At 37.5% G+C, this 27,402-nt stretch overlaps 1 protein-coding gene across 1 annotated transcript in view; it reads left to right on the forward strand.

Moving 5' to 3' along the window:
* Positions 1 to 27,402, forward strand: part of GABBR2 (gamma-aminobutyric acid type B receptor subunit 2) — a 456,189-nt gene that overhangs the window by 406,146 nt on the left and 22,641 nt on the right. The window contains exons 15-16 of the mRNA XM_015618642.3: positions 10,526 to 10,636; positions 23,268 to 23,492. Of these exons, the coding sequence (XP_015474128.1) occupies positions 10,526 to 10,636; positions 23,268 to 23,492 (336 nt within the window). The remainder of the gene's footprint in view (positions 1 to 10,525; positions 10,637 to 23,267; positions 23,493 to 27,402) is intronic.

A 27,402-nucleotide genomic window follows, 5' to 3' on the forward strand; every position in this document is an offset into this window, starting at 1 on the left:
TGCTGCTTACCCGGCTGTTTTGGCTGGTCCTGCTCCAAGGAGCCCTCCAGCACTGCCACACACAGCCCAGTGCAAAGTGCCAGAAGGTCACACCTCCTGCCTCTCCTAAAGCCCTGCCACACTGCAGCCTCAAAGAGGAGATGGGGACAGCATAATAATTGCTCAGATATCTCAAACAGAAGGGCTTGTTCTGAAGTGCGTGACAGGCTGGTGAGTGGCTGTAGGTGAACACTGCAAAGGAGGTGAGTGCCAAGTCAGACAAACCAGGCTGACACCAGCCATCACTGCTCAGAAATGTGCTGCTTTTCCTGCCCTCATGCTGATAATGCCTGTCTCCCTGTGCTTATCTCGTCCTCTGCTGGTCTCTCAGTGAGATGTGAAAAGTGGTGTCAAGAACAAAGGCATCAAGCCCTTACTGTTTCTCTTCAATGCCTTGATCTCAGAAATTAAAATTTGGGTGTAAATGTAAGCTGTCAGGGGCTATGCTGAGAAAGAGTTTTTAAGGGCTTTCATGTCAGCTCTGGAGGTGCTCTAGAAGAATTACACACCCTCACCTGTCAAAATAAAACTATGGAATAGACATCCCTGAAAAAATAACAGGAGGAATGATAAAATTGCTAACTGCACCCTATTAAAAAAATTATGGATAGATTTAGAGGAAGCACTTTACCATGGAAATAATCACCTCAAGGCATGCTTGGAGTCCAGTAAAGCTTACAGGCTTTGCTTCCAACACTGGAACAATCCAGTTTCCTGAAACATGCTGACACCTGACACAGCATGTACACCTGTACTGGGAAGATGCTTGTAGGTAAGATCATCTCTATCTTCCAGGATAACTTCAAGTTCAGATGACAAGAGAAAAAGTGTAAAACTATGGATATACACTGTATATTTATCTATAGAAAAGAAATGGAAACTCATCAGATCAATGCTTCCTATAACTTTCTAGCTTGAAAAAAATAAGCATTTTGTGTTTTCCAGATCTTCTAATGCAAGAATTCTCAGAAACATCACCTTAAGAATAAGCAATTGTACTAATATCAAGAATATGTGTAAATTTCAAGGCAGAGTAGGTTCAGAGTTATCTGCTTGTGTTACATAGATATATCTGTATATATATTTATCATATGTATGCTTCAAAAACAAAAGAAAACCTATATGATTTAGAGTTTAACAATGTAAAAAAAAAATCTATGGAAATATAGAATGGATTTTATGGTTGCTAGGTTTTGTTTCATGTTGTCTTGCTTTTTCAACTGAACATTCTTCTGTTGTATACCAGAGCAAAGGACCTGCAACATTTAAAGTGTGTGGTAGACTTGTGTTAAATGAAATCTGTTCTGACAGATGCTGAAAGAAAATAAATTATTTAAGAAAAATGTTGCATAAAAGTTTTACTGAACTGCGAGAAAGAAAAAATTCCCATGACTACCTGCTTTACTGCGAATAACGTCAATAGAAGTGGCAACACTGAAAATAGCTATTTACAGAAGAAAAATGTAATGGAAAAATCAAAAATCCCTGTAACTGCTGTTCTTTTTGTGTTTTGGGGGCATGTAGCTTTTAAGGTAGTTTAATGCAACTATTATGGGTTCTCACTCATGTCAACTGCTCCTATGAAATCAAGAGAAATACTGAACAAGAGTAAGATTTCAAGATTATCTTTTTTCTTTTCTATAGCTTTCAAGCTATCTTCACATTTCTGTATTCATTTAGAATAGAGAAAAGAAAAATGGAGAGATTTTGTGGCATCTTTGGTTACGTGTGTACACTTTGGTCTAACTTGACATGGGGTGTCACAGTGATGTTAATCCTGGATATGTCTGTAGGGCAGCTGTGATCAGCTGAGCATACTCCATTCCACTCTTTAGATTTCAGGAAATGTGCTGGTCCAATGGTCCAGTGAAGACCAATACAGCATGTTAAAGAAAGATAAAACATGCTGGCAATGAAACACCAGCTCAAGACGTAGTTTATGAAATACATTAAGAGCTTTCTGGGCCAAAATCTGTAAATACCAGCACAGCAACAGAATTTTCTTACGCAGCCTTTCAATTCAGTAGACAAAACATAGTAAGAACTAAAGGAATCTGATAATTCATTTTAGAAATCAGAACCAAAATTAGGGCTATTTTTTCTGAAGTCAATACAATTGGCTCACCAAGAGCTATATAGGTTTATTGTCACAGGATGGTTTTTTTCTAAAAGAGATGTTTTATTTCATACTGGAGTTAATGCAATGAAAATCTATATTCTGTGTTTTACTGAAGATGAGACAGTTAGAAAGACAGTCTCATTTAACTCTAATGTCAATACAACTATGAAATATTAAGCCTCATTTCAGAGTCTTTCTTTAAAACAGGACAGACATTGATTTAAGATTCTAAGTATAATTTTAGTTTTTTTAGGCTTACATTTTTCACTGCTGAAACGGGACTCTACAGAAGATAAAGGCATACTTTGTACACCTTTAATCACCTGCCTTCACCTGTAAACTTTGCTGGTATAATTGTGCCTGTAAGAGTTGCAAAGATGTTTGGTTCAGTCTTTGGTGTCACTGCTGTAATATGGGATCAGTTATATTGGAAAGCATGAATCTTCTGAAGTAATCCATCAAGACCACGGATTTACAAGCTAATTGTTGATGATATTCCAAAAGCATTGAGATACTTTTCTCAGAAAACATGGAGTAGCCATAAGATTCATATACTTGTAATAAAAAAGGTAATCTCAGTCAGTTTCCCCACGCAGAATTATTTTGGTATCAAAGGGCTAAAATATTCTTCTTGACCTTTGCTAACTAAAGAACATCTCTTTTGAATTCAACATGACCTTTCTTATCAAAATGAAGTTAGGTTATATCAAAGAAGGTTATCAATTTTAAAAGGTCAAAACCAAATCAAATCTTCTGAAGTAATCAAAATATTTCTGTTGACCTGACCTTTACTGATTTATTCATCCACTCATTTTTTGCATGAAAATTGTATGTAAAAATGTTTATATCTGAGAGATTACTAATGTTTCAAGGTGGGAGAAAAAAATCAAAATCTTCAAAATTTTTTAAGAAAGACAAATGTTTTCATGTACTTCTGTATATTGAGATGCACCTTATGTTTGACTGTCAACAAGAAACTGGGAATTGATTGAAGATTTTAAGAGAAAGCAGCTTTTGTGTTGGGGAAGTTGAATTACCTATTTTTAGAAGGATTTATGGAAGAGAATTAGGTGTTTCTGCTTCAATTATCATGATGAAATTATGGAATATACTTATTAAGCTGATATTAGGATTTAGAAATTTAAGATTCTGCTCAAAATTTTTGAAAACAAAGACCTCCCCTTTCTACAGCAGTTCCTCGATTACATTTTAGTGCAGTCATAAAAATAGCAGGAAAATCCTCCAATAGGTTGATGGACCATCATCTTATCATTTTGGAGAATATAAAAGGACAAGTGAGGAAATTAAAATGGTCCTTAATGTTGAGAAATAATCTTTTTTTTTTTAAATTTGCCACAGCCCAGAAACTATTCATTTATCAGTGCCTGCATAGGGTGGCAGTGGTCTCTGCTGACAATTGCCTCTGAAAGTGTCATACAACCCTACTTTATGATTCTCTCTTCTCCCACACATGATATATATGTTTTTAAATCCTCTTAGAGAATGGATTTTTCTGAATTAAATTGGTGTCCACTTGGGGTTTTTTTTGGTGTCACTACAATGCAAATAAGCATATGATAAATATTTCCAGAATCCATAAATCAAGGGAATTATAGCACTAAGCAGAAAATATGAGACAATTGTAGAGGTGAGGTTGTTGTCTTCCTTGACCCAAATTGTGGGGCACAATTGAGGACCTGATTTTTCTCATAGGAAGAAGCAACTGATGACAGATTCTGTTAGTTGTTGGGTGCAAGTCTGGCTTACTTAAAATAAAAATGTTAAATCCTGTTTCTCTGAGTGCCACATAATGGGCAGTAAGTCATATCCTTGCTTCCAACTCAAAGTCTACCCACTAGGAAATTAATTACAAAAACAGCCTCTACCTTGGTTCCAGCTGGGGCCACCCAAACAGTTTGTCCTGGGGTTTCACTCTACTGTTCTCCTTTCTGCCTTTGCTGTCCTTCCCAAGAATGCTGTCAGTTTCCATTACCATAAGCAAGGAGGCATTGAATTTCTCCAGCCACCAAAAGGAATGCTGGGCACGGCCTTCAGCATAGCAGGAAATCTAACTAGGAAAGGAAAAAAACACTAGAAGTCTGGGTTGTGAACCACAGTTCTGGGCAGCTTCACAAGAAAGGAGGGGAAAATATTCTTCTTATAAGCTGATACTGTACATTTCTGGAAGAGTCTGTACAGTGCAAGAGGGTCTGGGCAGTAACAGAGCTCCTCATTCCTCTGACCTACTTTTCTTATGTGTCTTGGCCCCTTGCCCTCCCTTCAAAGAAAACCACATGTTCGACTGCTGAGAGTGCTTTATTGAGTCTTTGTAACACTTGTCCCTCTGTCTCCATGCTCATACACAGAAACATTTCATCATCCCCTCACTAGATATGCAATTGGGGCAACATTCTCTGAGGAAATAGCATGATGTAAAATTTCTACTGAAGCAATAGCTGAGTGCAGAGGGGGAAGACTCAGTCACAGTTGTTTGAAACTCTCAAAGTTTCAATGATTCAAGAGAATTTTGACTTGTCCCTTTCATTTGCTCATCTGTGATTGTTTGCAGGGATCACCGCGGCTTCTTGACTCAGTCTAAACTACTATTTTGCATTTTATGTTAATACAAATAAATGAAACTGTTTGTATTAGGAGATGATAGTAATAAAAATAGCAAGAAATCTCTGGGAGCCTTTCGAGTCTCAGAAAACAGTTTCATTTAAACAAAAATGAACCATCACCACAGGAAAATAAAAGTTATTAAGTAAAATAAAAGTTATTAAGTTATTAAGTGATGTTATAAATAATGCTGATGGGAGATTTTCTCTACAAATCAATGTATGGACAAATTCATGGTGTGAAAGTTTATAAATAGCTCTTCTGGCATTTTGTCATCTTTAAATCAGACTAATTTACAGTATGTATGCTGACTAATTTATGGAATTATTTGTACAAGAGGCAGATGGGGACCTAAAAAGTAGGTTTATTTTAGACATATTGCAGGGTTATATCACTATGTCTGTATTATCAAAGCTTAGCTTTTGGGGATAATAGGAATTACAGTGGTTATCTCTAATATATTTAGGAGAGGAGGGCAGGTTTCCTGACTTTCTTTGCTCCCATTCCCTTGGAAATTTAGGCCTGGATTCTGTATATGTAACAAGTTGAAGGATGTAAAATAGCAACATCAGTATCCTTGAAGGCAAATGTATCACTACTTTTTCCTTGGCTTTACATGGCTTGCATTTTCTTTATTTTTTAGAAAACCAAATTGAGAAAAGTGACTGAATAAAAAAAAAGAGGTTATTCATGTTGGTATTCCAGGAAGTGTCATTTTGTTGTGTCATGATTGCTAGCTAACCATTACTGAATCATTGTCTCAGACTAAAATACTCCTTGGAATTAAGATTTTTTAGGAGTTACAATATAAACATATATATTGATATATTAAATTGTGGGAATAGTTTAATTGTTGAAGTGTTTGTGAAGCCAGACAATGCTTAAAGTCCAGTCCATTGACTCAGGTGGGATGGTGAACTGGATTTCAGTATAACGAGAAAATGAATGAAGCAGAAAATACCCTTTAATCCCCCTGGATAACCTAAAGATACCCTTTAGTTCATGTCACAGAGGCAAGGATTGCGTGTTCAGATTTATGTAAGAGAGTTTGTGTCCTGAAACACTTCACAGTTCATCTTTCAATCATTAGAATGTTACAGAAATGTCTGAAGTTCTCAATTAGCATTGAAGGGAAATTAAATTGATCGCTGGACTGCAAGAATTCAGTAACAGTTTTGCGCTTTGCTGAGATACTCTGTGACATATAGTGGGATCTGTAATGCACCCAGAACTAAGCTCAGGTATCAACAAAGACAAACAAGGTTGCTTATTATTCTAGGTTGCATACCAAATTTTTAATTGGAAGACATTCCAAATGAGCTACCCTAGCTTAGTATAGCCATTCCTATTTTGCATTAGTGGAAAGTATGACTACACAAAGTAAAAAAAAAAAAAAAAAAAAAAAAAAAAAAAAAAAATACATGAAAAAAAAGAGATCCATTTCCTGGAAAATCTCTTCTTCATATCACTGTTCATATCAGCTGTTTTGCTCTAAAAATACCTACAAATTATTAAGTAATCAAAAAGTTGACATTGTCTGATCCTTCTCTTTTCATCAGTAATTAAGATCCTGGCTCTCAATTTCACACTGCGTGCTCAAACTGTTTGAGTCCTTTTATGAAACACCTTTGCAGAATTCAGAGTATAATCCAACTATAATTATCCTTGGGGGAGGAAAAAAAAAAAAAGAAAAAAGAGTGAATTTAAGAAATAAGAACAATCTTCTAATTTAGCAAAGTCTGAGTTTTAAGACAAGGAATCACATGTAAGCTCCATATGACTGCTAAATGTGCCAAATTGAAGATGCCAGAGATAGCTAATTCACACTGCAAACTAGCTGTAGTATACAGACATTATGCCAGTTCAATTGAAGACATTTAAAGGGAAAATAAAACAGAGTGGGATGGTACATGAAGGCCATTTTAACAGTGTGAGAGAAGAGTATGATCCTGCATTTTCCTATACTGCGGGAAACACAGTTTCCTTTAAACATGGTAAACAGAAGGTGCAACTATTTACCTTATGTTCCACACCCACCTAGACCCTTCCTCCTTTAAAAACCTTTGTGAAGCTACAGAAAAGGAATAGCAATAAAGACACAAGATAAGTCAAAGATACACTGAAAATAAAAAGCAGCTTTCCCCAATGGTTCCTTGTAGTTTTGAGCTTTACTTCTCACTCTCCCAGTTCCCACCTAGGCCATCACTCACCTGTTATGACAAAGATCTGCCAGCCCTCCCAGAAAATGAAAAAGCAACAGAACTACAGAATTGACTAATAGCTTAAACACACACACACAGAGGGGATATCAGCATTCTGTGGGTAATCTGTTTACTGGTTTGGGTTCCTTTCTAGACCTAACAGATCTCATGTAAAACAAGCATTTTAGTGGTGATAGTACACAGCCCTTGTATGAAGTGAACAGATTAAACTATTTATGTTCAACTGCTGAAAGCACTCCAGAAATTGATGTCAATGTCAGAAACCTTATTAGGTTTCAGAAGAGGTAGGAAAGCTTCAGCCTAATCACAAGATAGGAGGTCTTCAGGCTTTTGAGAATGACATCTGAAGGGCATTGAGATTGTTTTCTATAAAAGGAAAGGGCAAATTTCCAGTACATATATAATCACTGGTAGCATTTATGTTGTCATCCTCTCTAAAGCAATAACAAAGTGCACAAATGGTGGATGATTAGAGAGGTCAGTCAAGTGCCCCATTCAGCTGTAATTGTAGAGTTTTCAAAAATTCTTTTGACATCAGAAAATATCATATGTTTTTTTAACCCAGCTTTTTGCTATGATTAGTTAATTCATGCAAAATCAGTGAAGAAACAGAATGGGAAATTAAAAGCAGTAGAACAGGAATGTCATTTTGCCGTAGCGATAAGTAATCAGCAAAATCTGTTCACTTCAAAATTACTGATACCTGCCACCATTTAACCCCACATGCACAGGACCTCAGCAGATTTTGTTTAAAATAGTACCACCTTGAAGGTCTCAAAAGTCTTTTGAAAGAAGTGCTGCCCCATGTACACTTTTGCTTCAATCAGTATTCTCTCTTTCCCTGCTCTACCTAGAACACTTCACAAGATTTTCCTATCTCACAAAGAAAATCTGAACACACCGTTTTACTCAATTAACATCAATTTTGAACTATCATGCCTCATAAAATCTGACAATCTTCCTACTAAGGAAATTATGTTTATTCTCGAATAGTATGTAATGAATGGACATATATTTTCCAGTTTTGAAATAAATTTTCATTAGAGAATACATAAATTATATAAAATTATATAAACATATAATCTGCCACAAACCAAACAGGAGTTATCATTTCAGTAATAGTACTCAAAACAGGGAATTATTTGAATTACTTATAGTTACTTAAAAGTGGAAGAACCCTTCAGTACAGGTGTGATTAGTTTTCAACCCAGGAACAAAGAAAAAAAAAAACCACATGACATCATGCATCACACCAGGTGAAAGTCCTCATTATTTATGCACTTTCTTGCTTCAGAAAAGTGGGAAATTGAAATGGAAGAACATGGCAGGAGAGATGTGGAATTAGGGAAACAAAGAGACAGTCCTGCACTGGCTTACTGGTGTGAAGGAGGAAAAATAAAAGAAAGTACTCTGATGATCAAAATATTAAATTTTATGTCACTTCTGTAATTCCAGACCATGAGAGAGGGAGCTTTTGGCAGGCTTAGATGTAATTTAGAATTTTAGAAAAATTTCTCTGTAGTGCAGTCCTGGTGACACTTCAGCAACACATTCAGAGCTCAGTGTGAAGGATTTGTCCTATGAAGTTTATTACATAGCAGGAAAAAATGATGTTAAACATATTGGGTTGTAACTTTGACATGAAAATGTGCTTTCAGTGCACCTAAATTTTAGCACTGGGCTTCTGTCATTGATCAGGGAGAATGAGGTAGTTCAACTGATCCCCAGACAAACATTTGTTGTGATGGCACTTAATGCTTGCAGTCATTTCAGTTCTTCAGCTAATGGTTGTTTGCCTGCCATCAACAACCATTAGGATGGAGTCATAAGCTCTTTGGGAGAGTTAATATTGCTGCCTTGCTTTTTATCTTATTTTATTTTAGGACACCTTTTTTTTTCCAAGAGCTTTATTTTTCCATTTAGGATTTCTACAGAAGTTCAAGGTAGGAAATGGCTTTAAATGTTAATGTCTTGCCTAATGAGGGCTTTGCAAAGAAAATTGTGAATAGTTTCACGTGCAGTGCATCATAACACAAGGTTGTTTGGGTTTTCTTATTTTTTTTACAGTGTATGAGACCAGGGGAAATGCCTCACATTCAAAAACACCAGTGGAAGAAAGTGAACTGAAGATAATTTCTGTGACCACTGAAATAGATAGCAGAAGTCATACATCATCAGGAGAAACAAAAATAGGCTTTAGGAAATTATTCAAATCTCCCCAAAGTCCTTCCATGTACAACTCTACTTTTCAGTTGGTGAAAGCATTATTTTTCCTTATATAATAATCATTATATTTATGCATGAGACTTTTACATTTGTTATTCATATAAAAGGAAAATTGAAAAACCCACTGGGAAAACCAGGTACAGAAAGCTACGTCTGGGTTGTTCTTAGTTTGGCTGAAGTTCAAATCCAGTCTTTCAAAGTAGAAAGGAAAAATAGTTTCCAGTATTCCAGCATTTTCTGTAAACACAGCAGAATGTAGGTACATGCATCTCAGAATAGCCAATGGCAGGAGTGCTCTGCAGTACATAAACAAAACAAGTTCTCTTAGAATCATATACAAGATCCTTGTGTTCTTTTACAATGTACACCATTAACAAGCAGTCTAGAAGTTTGACCAGACCATTTCCTAAATATCTTTCCTTTAGAAATATCTTTCCTAATTGTACAAAGCATAGTAGCTGGTAGCCCCTTTTGTTCTTTCCTCTGTCCATTAAAAACAAAAAGTGAGTAGGCCAAGGGGTGGTCCTTGCAGACTTCTCTGAGTCTTCGTTATCTTCGTTATTGCTCCTCCTTCATACAAACAGTTCTAATAGCCTCCAAGCCCTCTTGATTCTGCAATATTATACAATCTCCTTTTCAAAACAAATGGAAAGCTGCAAAGCTTCCAGCAATATTTCATTTTGCAAGGGTAATCACTGGCTCTAAAATACTATTATTATTATTATTATTATTATTATTATTATTATTATTATTATTATTATTATTTATTAATAATAATAATAATGATTTATGATCTCTCCTAAGCTACTGGTATGTTTTCCATAGGAAATGGTCTTTGATTTAGTTCATGGTTATCAATGAAAAACCACCTGAAACACAGCAATGCTTCATAAATTGTTTATCAGCCATTTTCCAGTGACACAAGAACTGCAGGTGAAAGAGAAATTTAAATACATTATTTTTCATGCCTGTGCTTTCAAACTGTTTGCCTTATAGAAAAAGTAGATGTCCTAAAGCTGATAAATATGACTGACACTGTTAAATACAGAGTGACTTCAGATATTTTCTTTCAGGTTTGCAGTAGATGTGACCTCACCAGGTAGCAGCTATCAAGCAGCTGTTTCCTCAGATCCTTGCTTTTCACCATATTTCTCTGCAGGTTCATTGGTCTGCTCTCATCACATGTTACTCTTATGCTGTCCACTCTATATCCTACACATCCTCAATCTACTGAAAATAGGGTACCACTGATGTGTGAAAGGAAATCTAAGTCCAAATGTTTCACCTTTTCTTCTTGCAGCCGGACCCTGCGGGCAGAGATATCTCCATCCGACCAATCTTGGAGCACTGCGAAAACACCCACATGACCATCTGGCTTGGGATTGTCTATGCTTACAAAGGGCTGCTGATGGTAAGCACAGCTTCTTCTGCACAGCACTGACTGCAAGCTGCTATTTACTGATAGGCATGAACTGAATTATACTTGCTTTCCTGATGGCTGGGAGTGAGTAAAAACTGCCTCAAGTGCAACTTCTATAATCACATCTGTTCATTAGATAGTAATATGTGGATATATTCATACATAAAATAAATAAGACATCAGTAGCATTTAAGCTGAATATTATAGATATACTACAAACAGAAGTTCAGTAGTGAAAAGATGGATCAATAAATGAGACAACTTTGTAAATAAAGAAGTCAAATCATCCAGATTCTTGTAGGTCCTCCAAAAAGGTAGAACTAGGTTGTCCAAGATGTTTGCTTCTTAGTTGCTAATGTATTTGAGGAATAGTCATGAGATGCGGATTAATCTGGGGCCTGAATCAAAATAACCTTTTTGTTGCTGAGGCTCATCTCCATAAAAAGATTTAGTAACTGAAACAGGCCTCAGGAATCAGGAATTCTGAGGCTTGATAATATGAAGAAAAAAGAAACTGTATAGGTGAATATTAGTGATTAAAAACTCCTGAGCCTGAAGGTTTTTGAAAACATCTGATATTGACAGCACTGACCAGCAGAACACCTATCTTGGTTTGAGCCCCATCTGGATCCTAAGCCTGATAGACATTATTCTACACTGCCTGAAGGGGTCAATCTGTTCTGTGCATTTGGAGCATGCTGGTTCATTAGGACACCGGGGAAAGATTGAACCAGCTGCTTCCACTTGGCATGGCTGCTGCTGATGCCCAGAGGGAGCTGCTGGTGCCTGGAGTCTTCTTCTTTCCTCTCCTCCATGTATGACTGCTTTGACGAGTCCTGCTCCTCTTTGTGCTGCATTTTTCAGGCTGAAAAGTCTTTAAATATCCAATAAGAGGTTCAGCAGGGAGGGGTGACAAGTTTTGTTTCTTTAAATTCTAAACAGTTGCTTTGAGGGTCAGACCACTCTGCTGGGATGAGCCTTCAAGCAAGGGGGCACTAACATCAAATGTCTCAGGTGAGAGCTCTGATCCTTAAGCTACTAGCCAAAAGGAAGCCTTCTCAACTTCCCATTTAATAAAGAAAAAGAAAAAAAGAAAAAAGAAAAAAAAATAATAAAGACAACTTTATGTGTAGATGCCTCCTTTTCAGAGAATGTCCAAGCAGGCTGTGAAATAAAGAGCTAGGACATATGTGCTCCCTCCAAAGGGATCAGGAATTAGGAGTGATTCCACACTTGAACATGTCTTATTGGTTGGTCAGCTCGGGATGTACATTAACTTTGGCATGTAGCACAGCATCAAGGAATTTGTGTCCTGAAGGATGCCACAAGTTGGGAGCCATGGCATTGACCAGCACTGGGGCCATGGTAGGATTCAAACAAATGGTAGGGTTTTTTTGTTTTTTAAATAACGTCATCAATGTTTTCAGTTAAAATATTTTAAAGATACATTCTCAGGCAACTTTCTTCGAGGTTTCAAGTTTAAGAGGTGTTAGACAGTAGTCAAATCCAGTCCTTTGCCCTAGATTGGTTTGTCAGCATGTATGCTGGACTATTTTCTACAAGATATCTTGTGACTCTCTTTAAGTCTGCAAGTGTGATTTGCAAACTTATTTTGCAAATGCCATTACATTATTTGACAATAATATGTGCATATATGCATGCTTGAATTACCCAATTCACTACTGAATTCCTTAGTTTGTGGTATATCTATAATATTTAGCCTAAGTGCTACTAATACCTTATTTATTTTACTTATGCCATTACTCACTAATTTCAGACACACAGTGTTTCATAACCACCAGTGAAATACACACTTTTTATTACTCCAGTGCCCTCTTAACACACAAATCACTACATATTGAAAAGGAAGGTACTCATCTGAATCATTTAAATAATTGCTATGATGAGTGAATGAATGATATGACGACAATAGAATTGATGTATTTTATCTCATCACCAAAGATGTTTCTGTACATGTTTCGTACACAAAGATGTTTCATACACACCTTGGCTTCAGAGCAATAAAACAGAACCTCTCATGTTACTGTATCATTTTATAAAGGTTTATCTAATAACAAATTCTGTGATTTTTAATAACAAAATACACATCTAATTTAACATGCTATATACCTAAGAGCTAGTATTGCTTATTAGGGCACAGTGCATTATTTAAGGTGAAATGGCTTGGGCCAAAATTATTTACTGTGACCTCTTGTCTCAAAATGGGAATACAAAAAATGGGGTTAACCTAAAAAAGTTCCTTTCTTTTTTGTCCTGAAGTAAAAGCAATCCTGTCCATTCTGATGTCTTAAGCATATTGATGCGGTGAATAAATCATTTAGGGTAGGGCAGGGCACAGAAGGGCAAGAAAGGGCAGGGAATGCAAGGAATGGCAAAATAAGGGAAGGCTTTACTTGACAGGATACACTGGTTCCCTCTACATTAAAGTAACCAAACTCTAAAAGTCAGATTCACAATTCTTCAGTTTCCTCTGAAGGAATGTCAGGAAACGCTTACTCTGCATGAAGGCTTCTCAGTTATTAGATTCAGATTCCTCAGGTGACTACAGAATAACAGGAAAATTACCATCCTAAATTTTGCCTTTTACCATTTTATTAATCTTCTTAATGACCAATGTATTAGTCTTCTCCAGTTTCTGCATACATAGAGGACTCACTGTTTTCTCCCATCTCAAGTTCAGCTCCAAAAAGGCTGCATACAAGTTCAAGGTCTGTCTGTGTGTACATGTTGACCATCACAGAATTAGGATCAATTAGGCTGAAAAAGGCTTCTGAGATTGAGTCCAACCTATGCCTGAACACCACCATGTCAACTAGATTAGTTGCATGTCAACTGGTCAGTTGCAGTATTTTGATTTTTGATGAGACAGACATAGTTGAAAAACACCTTTCTTTCATTTATTCCAAAGGATGATAGAAAGTACACCATCTTAAACTTGCTGGTGGTGCATTATTAGGGAGTGCACAAACATCTTTCTGAGGGGTATGAGTTATTTGTCTCACCTCAGCCAGACTGGGCTCCTAGAATGCTTTGCTTATTAATCACACACATAGTAGTCTTGTCTACTGTTTAATTCCTCTCCTCCTGATAATGCTTTGAGTTAACATTAGACTCAAGGTGTGCATCTGTTTCATTGTGTCCCTGACATGTTATTGTAGGTACTTGTTACTCAGCTACTGAGAAACAGCCTTTTGAGGCAAAACTATATTTTGGGCTTCACTGTTGCTCTGTATGAAATCCTACTTTTGCCTTGTGCTAATTGAGGAGGTTTTAAGCCGTAACTAATTAGAGTGACCATTTCTCATACATCATTTTTAATGTGTTGTCCTTAGCTAACCTTGCCAAGAATAAAAATATCAGTATTTCATGACTAAGATAGGAAAAAAAATAATGCATATTCATCATGGGACTTGATAAATGCCACTAAGAATAAGAAATTTATTTTCCTCTAACAATTCATATTGTAACATTTCAGTATAGTTGATATACTGCCCAAAACAACCCTGTAATTTATTTAGGAGCCAAAGAAAGTATTAGTTCAACTAATATTAATTGGCATAATGTTCAATCTTAATTTCAAGTCTGACAGAATCCTCTGCTTCCTGAGGCTTTCTAATTACTAAGCTGAATTTGTCTTACTTCCAAGCCTTGAACTTTGGTGGGTCTTGTATATATGTTATCCCTCTTACTCTAAAATGACCTGATGTTCTTATTTCTTGGCAAATTTACTTGCATTTGGCCAAATTTCTGTGATTTCTCTAACAGTCTTTCTGTGAGTTGTCTACCATTCTTTCCCTCTGCTTCCTCTGTATCATTTTCAGCTATGTTATTATCTCCTCCAAGTCAATGTACATATCTGAGACAGCTTAAGTTAGAATTTTTTTAAAAACTATCCTTTTTTTTCAGTAGCTTCTCATTAATAGTTATATGTAGAGATCCATCACATAGATTTCAATCAGTTATAATTTGTTGTATTGATTTTATAGCATTCTGGATTTAAATAATGATACTGTGCGGTATTAAGACAAACACTATTGAGAAATCCATCTATCCTGCATGAATGTAATTACCTTTATTCAGTCTTGAAAACCCATTAAAAAAAAATAATAGCAATTTGAATTATATTTCTATCCCTTTTTTTTTTCTTTTTTTTTTTTTTTTCCACTTACTGGCTGAGTTCATGTGTCAGCCATTTCATTAATTTGCTTAGATAGAAATTACGGTAATAGCTCTGTAATCACTGGGGCTGTTCCACTTTCTCTTTTCCCATATGGCCTCTTTGTATCTTAAGTGGAGCTTTGCCAGAATTCCAATAAATATCAACAATTAAGCCCAGCAGTCCAAAAAACTTCTAAATCAATTCTTAAAACTACTGCATGTAAGTTATGGGATCTCTGTGATTATAACAGCTTGTCTTGACAGAGTTTTCAAGAGCTCTGTCTTACTGCTGGAATAAGCTGCTCTTCAGTGTTTTGGCAAGGTGTGGATGGACTCTTCCATCTCTTTGTAAATATTGGATAAAACCCCTTGTTAAGCACATTTTACTGCTATTGAATTTGTCATCTTCCAAGGAATGAATCATTATTAAGATTCATTTTTCTCAACTTACATTTTTTATAAATCCTTATGAATTCTGTTAATGGTCCTAGCCATTCATTTACTACTATACATTTAACTTACCTTTGCACTGTCTCTATTTCAGATCTTTGATTCATAGTCATTATTATTAATTTCCTCTTTTTAACTTTTGTTACATTCTGTCCAGTCTTTGGCCAATTTTATTGCTTCCTTTTTTTACATTCCACAACAGTCAAAACAATTTTTAGATAAGAATAGCTTTTTTACACATGTGCAGATTAGGAATGGTTATTTACAGCATATACACAAACATCTTTCAGTTGCTGTTTGTAAATACACTTGTTGTTATCCCTTCTCCCTCCTCCAATGTCTTCCTTTGCTGTGTTGGCTAATACAAAAACATTATTTTTCCATTTTTTTCGTGCACTTGGAAGGAGATTTTCAAAAGAGGAGTTAGGTACCATGGTTTAGATCTTGGGTTTCAGTCAGTGCCCTGCAGCCCAGTCTTCAGTCAGCAATTGGTGCTCATGGCTCAGCAGGCAGGAGGGGAAGCAGATGCTGGTTGTGTGACAGGCACCAGTTCACAAATATCCTACAGAAAACTTGGCCACTGACAGCATTTAGGTACCTCCAGGGTGTACTGAGGGATGTTCTGGCTGTCCTTGCTGGATGTTGGATGTAGCTTCTCACTGCTGCTCCAGGTGCTTTAGCCCTTTGTGTGTGTCGAGCCCAGGAGCTGTGTATGATCAGTACAGCTGTGGTGTGCAACACATGCTCCTCCCTTTATTATTTTACTATTATTTTATACTCAATGAAAGATGGATGTAAAGAATTTATTTTGTTGTCACTAAGGAAAGGGAAGCAGTTTAGCAGCTCACCCAGGGAGTTTGATCAGCCTTTGTCCTTAAAAGGTTCCAGAGCCAGACTGGATAAAAGTATGAGCAACCTGGATTGAACTCACATCTGAGCCTGCTTTTTGAGCAGGAGGTTGCACTAGATTATTTCCTCAAGTCTCTCCCAATTATTTTATGAGATTATATCAACAATATTGTTAATTAATTCCTTTATAAAATTAATAAATTTGATGTTTAGAAAAATTGAATAGTTTTCAGATTCTGTTAAAATTCCCAATCGTTTTCTGATAATACCTTTGATTTTTAACAGATATATTTGCATTCTTTCCTAATTCTCTTCATGATCAAAAAGAGAAATCAGAAGGGCATACCTCTTTAACAATTAACTTGCATGATTCCAAATCATATATATGGTAGGATCCATCCGTCCCATCTTATAGTGATTAGAGAGGAAGATAGTTGAGCTTTGTGGTGGGGGAAAGTAGTTTATAGTGGTACCAGATATTTATTATATCTTCCATAAAACATGGACAGTATTTTAGCATCCAAAACCACATTTCCATATGGCTTTGTTGGATAAATTTTTCCCTGATATGACCATAAGGAAACTTCAAAGATATTTTTTAAACGTTGCAGATAGTGCAATATTCCCTTACATGTCTCTTGGCATCAGTTTTTGTACAGCAGAAATTGATTTAAGCTGTAGAGCACACACTGGCTTTTAGCAGAGGTGCTTCACCTCTTTACAGAGCTGTGATTGTGGTAATCTTATGCCAGAGACAATATAAACCCATTCCAAATGGATATTTGCTAATGACCAATTGTGTATTTGTTTCAACTGAGTTTCTATAATGTGCTTCATGGCTAAGCTTAATTTTCATGGTAAAAGTCAAATACACTCTAAATGGACAGAGGAGAATATATTTTATTGACCTGTTGATTTGGAAGGCTGGAGTATAAAGCAAAATCTGGATGCCTTTTAGTGCTCATAGCTTGGTGCAGCTGCCTTTTTGCCTTGCATTGGGACTAAAGGGTATTGCCAAGACCGTTAAGAAGAAAGTCCTTCAGCTGAGTAGCTGAATATGCATATCTTGCAATTAAAATCAATATTTAGCTCTCGTCCTAATGCTCAATAGAAATATTAATGTTCCCCTTAGTAATGTCTATCCAGAGCAGCTCTGTGAAAATTAACTAAATACACAGCTGACTCATAGCAGATCAGGGGAATGAGCAATGGTTAGCACCAGATTGTACTGACAGTGAAGGTAAGAGACCTACAAAGGGAATAGTTTGTCTTTCAGCTTTCTAACCTTACTTATTGTACAGGTAATTAATAAAAAAAAAAAAAGTCACTTTTCCGTGAATCTTCCTGAAAACTGCTCAGTATTTTGTACTGCACAAGTCTCCAATGAAAACATGAAAACCAAAAATCCTTTATTTTATTTTATTTTTATTTAAAAATATCTGCAGCCATTTTACTGAAATAAAAATGTGTCTGTGTCTGTGATGACCTGGATTTAATGAATGAACCTGAGCAGAGAAATGCACAAGTCAAGCTTCACAGTTACTTCAGGCTGAAAGTTCTTTACAGGCCAGAGTCCAGAACTGCTTTGGTTTAGGGGAGCCAGGAGGAGAAATCTCACAATAATTTAGCTAGAAGAAACAACACCAAAACAAAAATCTCCAGATGTAAAATCTTTGAAGAAAAGGCTTGCTTTTATTTTGTTATGTTGCACACAGCAGGGCTACAATCCACAAGAGAACAGGGTCAGTGCTACTACAATACAGCAATTAGCTGCAAAGTAGCAGGTCAGATATATAATACTTCCAAAACCATATCCCCTAGTTATTGGCAAGCATGACTTCTGACAGACTTGATATTTTCCCTCTGGTATTTCTCTGCTCTTGTCAGATATCTTTAGTGTAATTTTCTCTATCTCTTTTTCCTAATGCTGTTCATAACCTAAACTCACATGATTTTGAAATGAAGCATTTAAAAAATGGTTTAATGACAGTACAGGGCAATGGAGGTGAATAAATATTAAATAATAACATTTTAATACAGATTTCTTTAAACTATCTTCCTGTCACATGACAGTCTGTGCAATCCAATAGCAAATTAGGCACTAGGCTGCATCAATATATGTTGTAGATCTAAGCAATTGTTACTGTGTTTAGCAGTAATTCTCATGAACGTGATTTAAAATTAACTAGCTGGTAGAGTTTTAAAAAAGAGTGTTAAATATTTTCCAATACATCAACTACAAACATTTTTATTATATTCCCAGGTATCAAAATTTGGTCAGTACAGCATTTTTTAAAATTAAAATTTGCCTGTTGAATGTCAACACATGTATAATTCTCCATACACCTGTTACACCTCTAATGTTTTAATACAGATTTCTTTTAGTGACCACTAAGCTATCTTTAATCACAGTGATACAATCCTATTGTCTTCAGATGCTGTTTTCCCCAAATTTATACAATTTTCTCGCAGCCTTTTTAGGTGCACTGACAACACAGCCTAAACCTACCATACCAACAGCTGCAAAAGTAATACTCTAAATCAGTGTCAAATGGAAGCTGCCTACCCTCAAGCAAAAGATGAAACAAACCAATCCTGCCTGTACAGCTCCCCATATCTTATGAGAAAATCCAAACCAATATTTTATGTCACTTTCTACATCAAGAAGATGTGTGTATTAGACCATCAAAATTGAGGAAGGCTTTAAATTCATGAATAACAGTGTAGGAAGTCTTCCTAGCTGCATTCTCAGTGTCATTGCTTCCAAAAAGGGATCCAAAAAGGACTAAAATTAGGCCATTAGACTTGACAAGAGGCTGAGGTGTCCTTAAATTTTAGACAACAGCTTTCTATATGGGAATATGTAGCCCTGAGTTATTCAAACTCTTTTGGAGATGTGTAGGACCTATCAGCAGCCTCAGGATGGGAATTGTAACTGGTGTAAAGCAGTGGGGACAGATGTGTCCTACACCTCTCTGTATCCAGCACTTTAGGACTCCTAAGAGCTGCCTGCCTCCATCCCAATGTGTATTTTTGCACGCCTTCTCTAAAGACTGTTTAATCAAAATTCTCAGCAGAGTTCAGAACTAACATCCCACACAAGTGTCCAATTAATTAAAACAGTCACTCTCTCATTACATTAAATCCAACAGCTCTGGAAGAAGTTTGAGGTCTCCTCCTGAAGCCAGACTCTGCTCTAGGGTTAGGGAGCACATCTCAGGCAAAATTTGGAATTGTGCTTTGTTTTCCAAGCATGAAGCTATGCAGTGATGATCACCAGCATCATTGTCTTGAATGAAGATGGATGCTGATGTATTTTGTGTGGGGCTCAAGCCAGTGGACAGTATGAGAAACCTTCACCAGCCTGAGCCCTCTAGGAGCAATAGGAAGAGAGACAGCTGCATTTCAAATCTGTGTAGGCAGCCTAAAAATATCAAATAGTCCTTAAGTTCCACAGCAGTCTCAAGTATTAGGTGCCCCCAAGCACAATTTGAAATGTAATGTGGGGAAGATGGATGTTTAAAGTTTAGGTACCTGGAGTAAAGAGAAGCTGAGCTAGGTACTATGAGTCTGTGTTTTTAACTGTAGCTCCCAAGTTTCACATTAAAAAGTTGTCAAGGGATCACAGAAATCTGGACCTTTCACTAGCAATGTTTGCATCCCATTCCTCAACCAAGCCATTTCACAGGATTTTACCAAGGGATTTACAGGATTTTTGCAGTCATAAAACTGAATCTTTCATGTGTGCATATTTTCTGAGCCTCAGGAAGGGGTAAAATAGGAAGGGCAGGTGGAGGAAAAGCAAAGCATCGTGTTCCCTCAGGAAGGCTTTATCTCAGAGGAAAAACGTTGCCAGCCCCCACTGAGGCCTGCAGGCATCTGTTCCAGGCAGACAAGGAGCACCTCTGCAATCACCACTGCCCTGGCAGCAGGATGCAGAAAACTTTCACCTTTTATCCATGTTTGAGTCTCAAAGATGAGCTGTGACTTCTAGAAAAGAAGATCTCTCTTCCCGAGGCAAGCATTTTACCCAAAATGCTAATAAAAATTAAAAACAATGCTTCCAGATTTATAGTGGCTCATTCTGAGGAAACCCACTTGCTGCAAGAGCCTCTCCCTTTCTTAGTTGTCATATAAATACACACATATCTTCCTTTCATCCAGAAGATATTTAACCATTTTCCATGCTGTTCTCAATTATAAATGAGAATGGGCCAAACCAAAACCCCCACAACACTCTTCAAACAATTTTTTTTCCATTATAATTTATATTTTAGATCATTTTATAACCACTTCAGCTATAAATTCATCCCCATTATTTGTAATAAGTGCTGGTCTCATGTAAGTATGTTGGCTGTTTTCCCAGAATAATGCTTTAGGAATGGAATTTGTTCATACAGGGGGAAGTGGAGGAGAGTGAGGGATGACTTCCAACCCTAAAAATCTCATTAATAATTAACCGTAGTATGAGAAGACAGAAATGTTCTCCATAGTTAATCAGGATCTCATCCCTTTAAAACTGTGATGAAGAAATACAGACAAGGAGTCCATCTACCCCTTAAACCAGCCTGTTTGTCAGTTCAGGGCTGACTAAATGTAAATTTGCAGCAGAACTGAGCAGTGCAGCACCAAGAGTGCAGGGAGTGGAGAACAAGCAACCCCTGAAATGGTGGGGTCTGGGGGGAACAGGTTTGTGCCCTGAAAAAAGGTACCACCACTGTATGTCCCCCCATGCACCCAGGTGCATACAGTGACAATTTGCTTCTGCAGAGCCTGAAAGGGGTCTGTACATTCCTACTCTGCCTGTGCACAGCGCCAGACCCTACAGCAAAGGAGTGCTGCCTTCATCTTTCCCTATCTGAGGGATCACCTGGATTACCAGAGGGGCTCTGAAAATGCATCAGAGGATGAGCTGTTGCTCAGGCACAAAGTTTGATAAGGGGCTCACTAACCTCATCTGCCCTACCTGAATGGCTGAGACCCCTTGCTGACCCAGGTAGCTGCATACAGACCCCTTAAGAGCATCCCCTTCCCATGCTCTGCCTGCAGCAGCCACTACTGTTCTTGCTGCAATTCTTGGGCTGCTGGGAAGGTGAATAGAAGAGGCAATGGGCCAGAGTGAGGTATGGGCTCTAGTCCAACTAAAGGAGATTAAACTTTAGTTTAAGTAGAAGAGGCTGGACTGCAACAAAAAGGCAATGGAGTGCCCTGAGCAGAACCATCTCCTGCAGCAGCATGTAGAGGCACAGGATGGGAAGAGGATTGCTGAGAAGGATTTGGGTAGGGATTGCAAGGGCAAATACTGCTGCTGTTGCTGGGAAAGGCCGCCTGTGGCAATTTATCTTGACAGGGATTGCAGCAGTGATGGCAGCACTGGCAAGCGGGTGAGCAAATGGTTCTACATCCCTTGCCTGGACTGGGAATCCCCTGCAGCCTGCCATACTGCATGGGCTGAGAGCAGATGCCTAATCTGCCAAAGCCTCCTAGCCAGCTCTGCTCATGACCATGTGGCAGGGTGACATGTGTGCTGTAGGCAAGAGAATGAACTAAGCCAGCAGACAAGCTCAGGGTGGGCAGGGCTGGCAGTTCAGCAGCATGTCCTGGTTGGAAGTGCCTGGATGAGTAGGTAGGTGGCTGCAGCCTGCAAGTGCCTGTGGGAGTGTGAAGTATATGAGTCACAAGTGGTTGGCTTTGTTGCCATTGTTATTTGAGATTAAAACTAAGCAAATAATCAAGGAAACTTGCATTGCTAGTGCCCCAGTGTTACTACAACTTGGGTTGAAATACAAGTTTGTAGAGCAAACATCAATCTGCCATTTTCCTACTCTCTTTTGCTTGTCTGGCAACCAAACAATGTTCTTCTGGTACAGGTTATTTGCCATAGGAAAAAACCAAGCAAACAGAAGAACAGAAGGTAAACTATACTAGACAGCTGCAATTTGTCACCCAAATAGCATCACCCTTGACCTCCAATTTCCTGTATTGCACATAAATTGAAGTTGTATAAAGGAGAATATTATCTCCATGACATGGCAGTGGACAAATGTGAGGGTCTGGGAGGCAGGCTACTAAGGTCAATGGGAGTGCACCTTTGTTCTTTCTCCTTCTTGTCTGTCCCTGTATTCTGATCAGAAATAAAAGCTAGAAAACATAGAAACCATGTCCTGGACCTTAGTGGTGGTTCCTCTCTCTTTCCTTCCCTTCATCTAATACCATCTGCTGTCTGTCATGCTTCCCAAGGCACCATACACTCCTACAGGGCTGTGCCTAGGCTGCAGGCTGGGTTACCTATTTACAACATCTTGAGTTCCTTTTGGCTTTCACTGCATTGCCAGAGCTCCTCTGAGGAATGCAAGAGGAAGAAAATAATTGTCTGCAGCAGTTCATGTTGCAGAAAAATCTAATTAAATTTCAAGGGATGGAGATGGCTTCCTTCCACTAAAGGCTTTCCCCTGCTGAATTGCAAAAGCATATTGCAAATAACAAAGGGGCTAAAACTTAAAAATACACCAAAGGAAAAAGGCAAACAAAAAATTGCCACAAGAATGTTTTATGCCAGAAATCATTAGACAACTGCAATTGAAAGGCCATTACCAACTCCCACTATAATAAAAGACATTATAATTGTAATCTGAACAACTCGGGTGACACTTTCTACATTGTATATTTATCTCTCATGGGACACATCTTGGCACTGCTGCTTATTAATGTAGGTGATAATCATGTAATGAATAGCTGGATTGATAAGAGTATATTGAGAACAGCTGCTAAAAATAGCTAAAAAAACAATGCACATTAAATCTTTACTGAAATCCTTGAAAAGAAACAGGAAGGGCAGTCTTTAAGAATTATTTAAAATATAAAATAAAGATAACCATAGCATTTATTGGAAAATTTTTTTCCAATCAGGACTAACTTTAAATTTCACATATTTCTTGTTAGAGCAGGAATCTGTCCTAGTGAGCAAAACAAATCACATAGGTAATTAGATATTGAGGAAAAGGTAGGTGTATATCTCTGAATTGTAATATCGCCTATATTTGTCAAGTTGGAAAACATACCTGTTTTAAATTAGTGCTTTTTTCTGGATGACAGCCAATTCCTCCTAAAACTATCATCGTTTCTCCTTCTTTTACCATTTCAGTTATTTGGGTGTTTCCTCGCCTGGGAGACACGGAATGTCAGCATTCCTGCTTTGAATGACAGCAAGTACATCGGAATGAGTGTATACAACGTGGGGATAATGTGCATTATCGGTGCTGCTGTCTCATTCCTCACTCGGGACCAGCCCAATGTTCAGTTCTGCATCGTTGCTTTAGTCATAATATTCTGCAGCACCATTACTCTCTGCCTTGTGTTTGTACCTAAGGTAGGTGAATTAGTTTTGCGTGGATCTGGATTATTTTCCTGCTGTTCTGTAATTATGATGTAATTTGTACATGGTTATCACCTTTTCAAATGCAGGGGACAGGTATGAGTTCTTAACCAAGCCCATCTATAAACTCTGCTTTCTGAACCACGGAAGAAAAACAAAGCTTCATGATATTTTGGAGAAAATGTGAATACAGGAGCTTCTAATGCCTATATTTTTACTGAAATTGTGACTGGGGAAAGAAAAGTTGTTTTTTTGTAGTTTCAATGGAATACTCTCTATTTCCAACTTTCAGGAAATTTTTTGAAAGAGTGAAGATATAAATGGAGATTCAGTGGGGACAGGTCCTGTTGTCTACTCTGCCATGTTTCTTCTCTTCCCTCTTCTTTTTGGTGACCAATTATAGGTACCAAAGGAACGGCATAAAGCTGTCTCTGGGGTGTTTTAGGTTGAATATTAGGAAAAGGTTGTTCACCGAGAGGGTGATTGGGCACTGGAAAGTGATATGCAGGGAACTGGTAACAGCACCAGCCTGACATAGTTCAAGAAGTGTCTGAACAGTGCTCTTGGGCATTTGGTGTGATCCTTGGGGTGATCCTGTGCAGGGCCAGGAGCTGGACTCCCGTGATCCCAATGGGTCCCTTCCCAGCATATTCTAACATTTTTATATACCCTAAACAAGATAATCAATTCTCTGTTTCTATACCTACAAAATAATAGGATCTTTCTTTTATGGTGGTACAATAGGCTTTGTCAGCACCTATCAGAGGAAAACTATATGTATGCTGCAAATGCTGACACTGAAGTTATATTTGTTATTTGGTATATTAAAAGACTGAGTGAGGCACAGACTGAGGGAGACAAGCTTTCATTTCCCTTTGCTCTTTTGGGCTCTGAGGACAGGTTCATTGTGCCTTGTTGGAAGAATCAAGAAGATACTTAACAGAGGGCTGGAACCTGATCAGTTCCCTTGCAGAATTAAGCTTTAGACATGAATAAGACAATCTTGAATGAAGGGAAAGCTGTTTTTTACGTAAGCTTACTTAGCAAAGCCTCAAGTACTAGGGAATGCATTTGATGTTTTGAAGTAAAATGTTCGATTGTATTCATTTTAAGTGGCTTGCATAAACATAGCTGGTTTTAGGTTTTTCAAGTGAGTTTGTAAGTTTGTTATAAGAGGTTTGTTTGTCTTTATTGGACAATGTTCAATCAATGTACTGAGCAGATTGTAGTCAGTCAGACATCTGGTGCTAAGTGGCATGCTACCTACTAGGGGACCAAGAACTATATGTACAAAAGAAATAAGAGAAAAAAGCTAATAATATTTTCTCAAAGTGTAAACACTGAAAGAAATTAGAGGTGCAGACTAGCAATAGAAGCTGATTTGTGATCTGCAAAAAAAAAAAAAAAAAAAAAAAGCAAAGTATTTCATTTTCCAGGACTGACTAAACAAGATGTTTTTGCAAGTTCTGCAATTCATTTCTCAAATATTAAAAATCCATACAGACGTGTATAGTCATATTTTTGTTCTGGATCTTAGGGAAGAGTCACAACTTTGTTCTAAATTGAGGGAACATTCACAAACATGCAATAGAATGTACTTTGAAACACTGTAAGATTTAAGTGGGTAAGCCATATGAAAATGCATATTAAAACTCTGATGCCAAAAATATCTAAAAAGAATGTCAGAACTCTCTTCAAAGAGAATTATTAATGCTGTCCATGCCCTTTTCCCCTTGGCTTTCATGTTCCTTTGCCCATCCTTTCATTCTCTTGTCACAAGCTCTGAAATTATGTTTCTGATTCCTTTTTTAACCCCTTCCTCTGATCTTCTTTTAAACCACAATTACCTTACTCTCATTTTTCTTCTCAGTTCTTTTTTACCCAAAATATAAACATGAATCAATGCATCCCAGCATGAAGTCCCTAACCTCTTTCCATGTACTGTCAGGTTTTTAAATGCTTAGCTATTTAGCAATAAAATTCATCATTGGATAAGGTACAGAAGCAAGATGTTGAAGCAGGGGCTGGAATGCAGCACTTCCAATGCCCATGTGAGTGTTTTCACAGCTGGAGAGTTCTTCTATCACTCGTATATATTGTCCTACATCTCCTCTGGCTGTGCTGTGCCACAGTCACAGCAGGACAGCTGGCAAGCATTCTCCCCTCAGCTCCAGCACAGGTTGTACAATACCTCATCTGGACACCACTGAAGATTATAACCAACACTACCTAGTTTGTACCTCTAGGTAAGATGTTAGTGTGAGAGAGGCACCAAATCTCTCCCCTCAAGCATTTATGTCATAAATTAATGCAATCTTGGTGACTTAGGAAGATTTCTGGTGAATACTAAAGCCTGTTGCTCATCAAGCACAGGGGATGATAATGAAGACCTGGAAGACTGCACTTTCTCATTTATTAAACTGACCAGACAGATGCAAGCAGTAACGTGGCTCTGAGCTAGATGAGTGCCACTACTTTTCTGCTATACCAAGTAAAGTGCATTCCTTTTAACTAATCTTCAGCAGTCTCCTGTGTCAACAGTGCTGAAATTCAATTTTATCCCACAGCCCTTTTATGAATCTAAATAGGCAACTACTCAACGATGTAGACACATTAAGGAATGAAACATGACATTTTCCCCTTCCTTCTTGTCAGCTCCACTAATCTTATTTACTTATAGCATGGCAATTACTGTACTCCTCCAGTTAAATGTCCACTTCGTCCACTGCCATTTTGTTCAGTATCGAGTGCCTCAGAAAAAAAAAACATGAGGAAAATCCCATAGCAGAGTAAGAGGGATCAGAGGAAAAAATGCTCATTATCATCTCCATGTAAAGGTACAACTGTTGATAGCATTATACTGCATCATACTTACATTAACTTGTACACATTCATGTTATCCAGTCAAAAACTTTCCGAACATTGTTAAAACTATTATAGATTTCTGCATTCAAGGTTAATTTGTAGAAGCTATCTGCAGAATTCAAACACCTGTTATGTATATTTTTCCTCTAAGAAATTAACTTCTATGTCTAATTATCTTTTTAAGGACCAAGATGTCTGTGGTTCTTTCCAGAATACTCTTCACTTTTTTAAAAGAAAAAATCCTAACAAGCATTCTGTCTTTGGTGAAGGAATTGTCACAAGCTTATCCATGTCTATGAAGCTTCCATGTCCTTCTGTTTTTTTCTACTCCATCCATTTTGAGACAGAGCACTGGCCTCACTTGTAGTTGCCCAGCAAGTGTATACCATTTCTGGCTGCAATGGCATTAACACATTAATTCTGATCCAGTTTCCTGAAGAGCAGCAAGACAAAATCATTTCTAGGGATTAAAACATTTATTTTCTTTATTGGTAGCATTTTATGCGTATTTGCAATTGTCTCTGTGGATATTCAACATTGACCCTTTGTGAAAATTGAAACTGCACTGATCTAAGACAACAAAATATAAGTTCCACTGACTTAATGGTAGAAAAAAAATTAAAAAGCTCATCTTGTAGAGTATGAGCCAACAATATTGCCCATAGACTTTCTAATCTAGTCCACATCGTGTGAATGAATTCATTACACCTTGGCCCTGATGCAAAACACCCAATCTTTAGCTATAAACTCCCAGGTGAAGATGATTCAATGGCAATACTTCTCCTATATTCAGTTTGAACTTAGACCACATCAAATTCCAGAACTTTTATCTTGTAACACTTCTGCCTGCTGCTTTTAGAAACTTTTTAATTACCATTTTTCACCTTTAACTTCATTTTCGTGTAGTTTTTGGTCTGGGCCTTAGGCACATCAGTGATTACAACCAGCCTAACTTGAAACAAAGAATTGTGAGAGTGAAGACAGTTCCCTCTAAGAAGACTAAGGAAGATAACCAGGATCTTAAGCAGCTGGGTCTTGG

Source organism: Parus major, chromosome 2 (assembly GCF_001522545.3).
Source record: "Parus major isolate Abel chromosome 2, Parus_major1.1, whole genome shotgun sequence".
Taxonomy (NCBI): Eukaryota; Metazoa; Chordata; class Aves; order Passeriformes; family Paridae; genus Parus; species Parus major.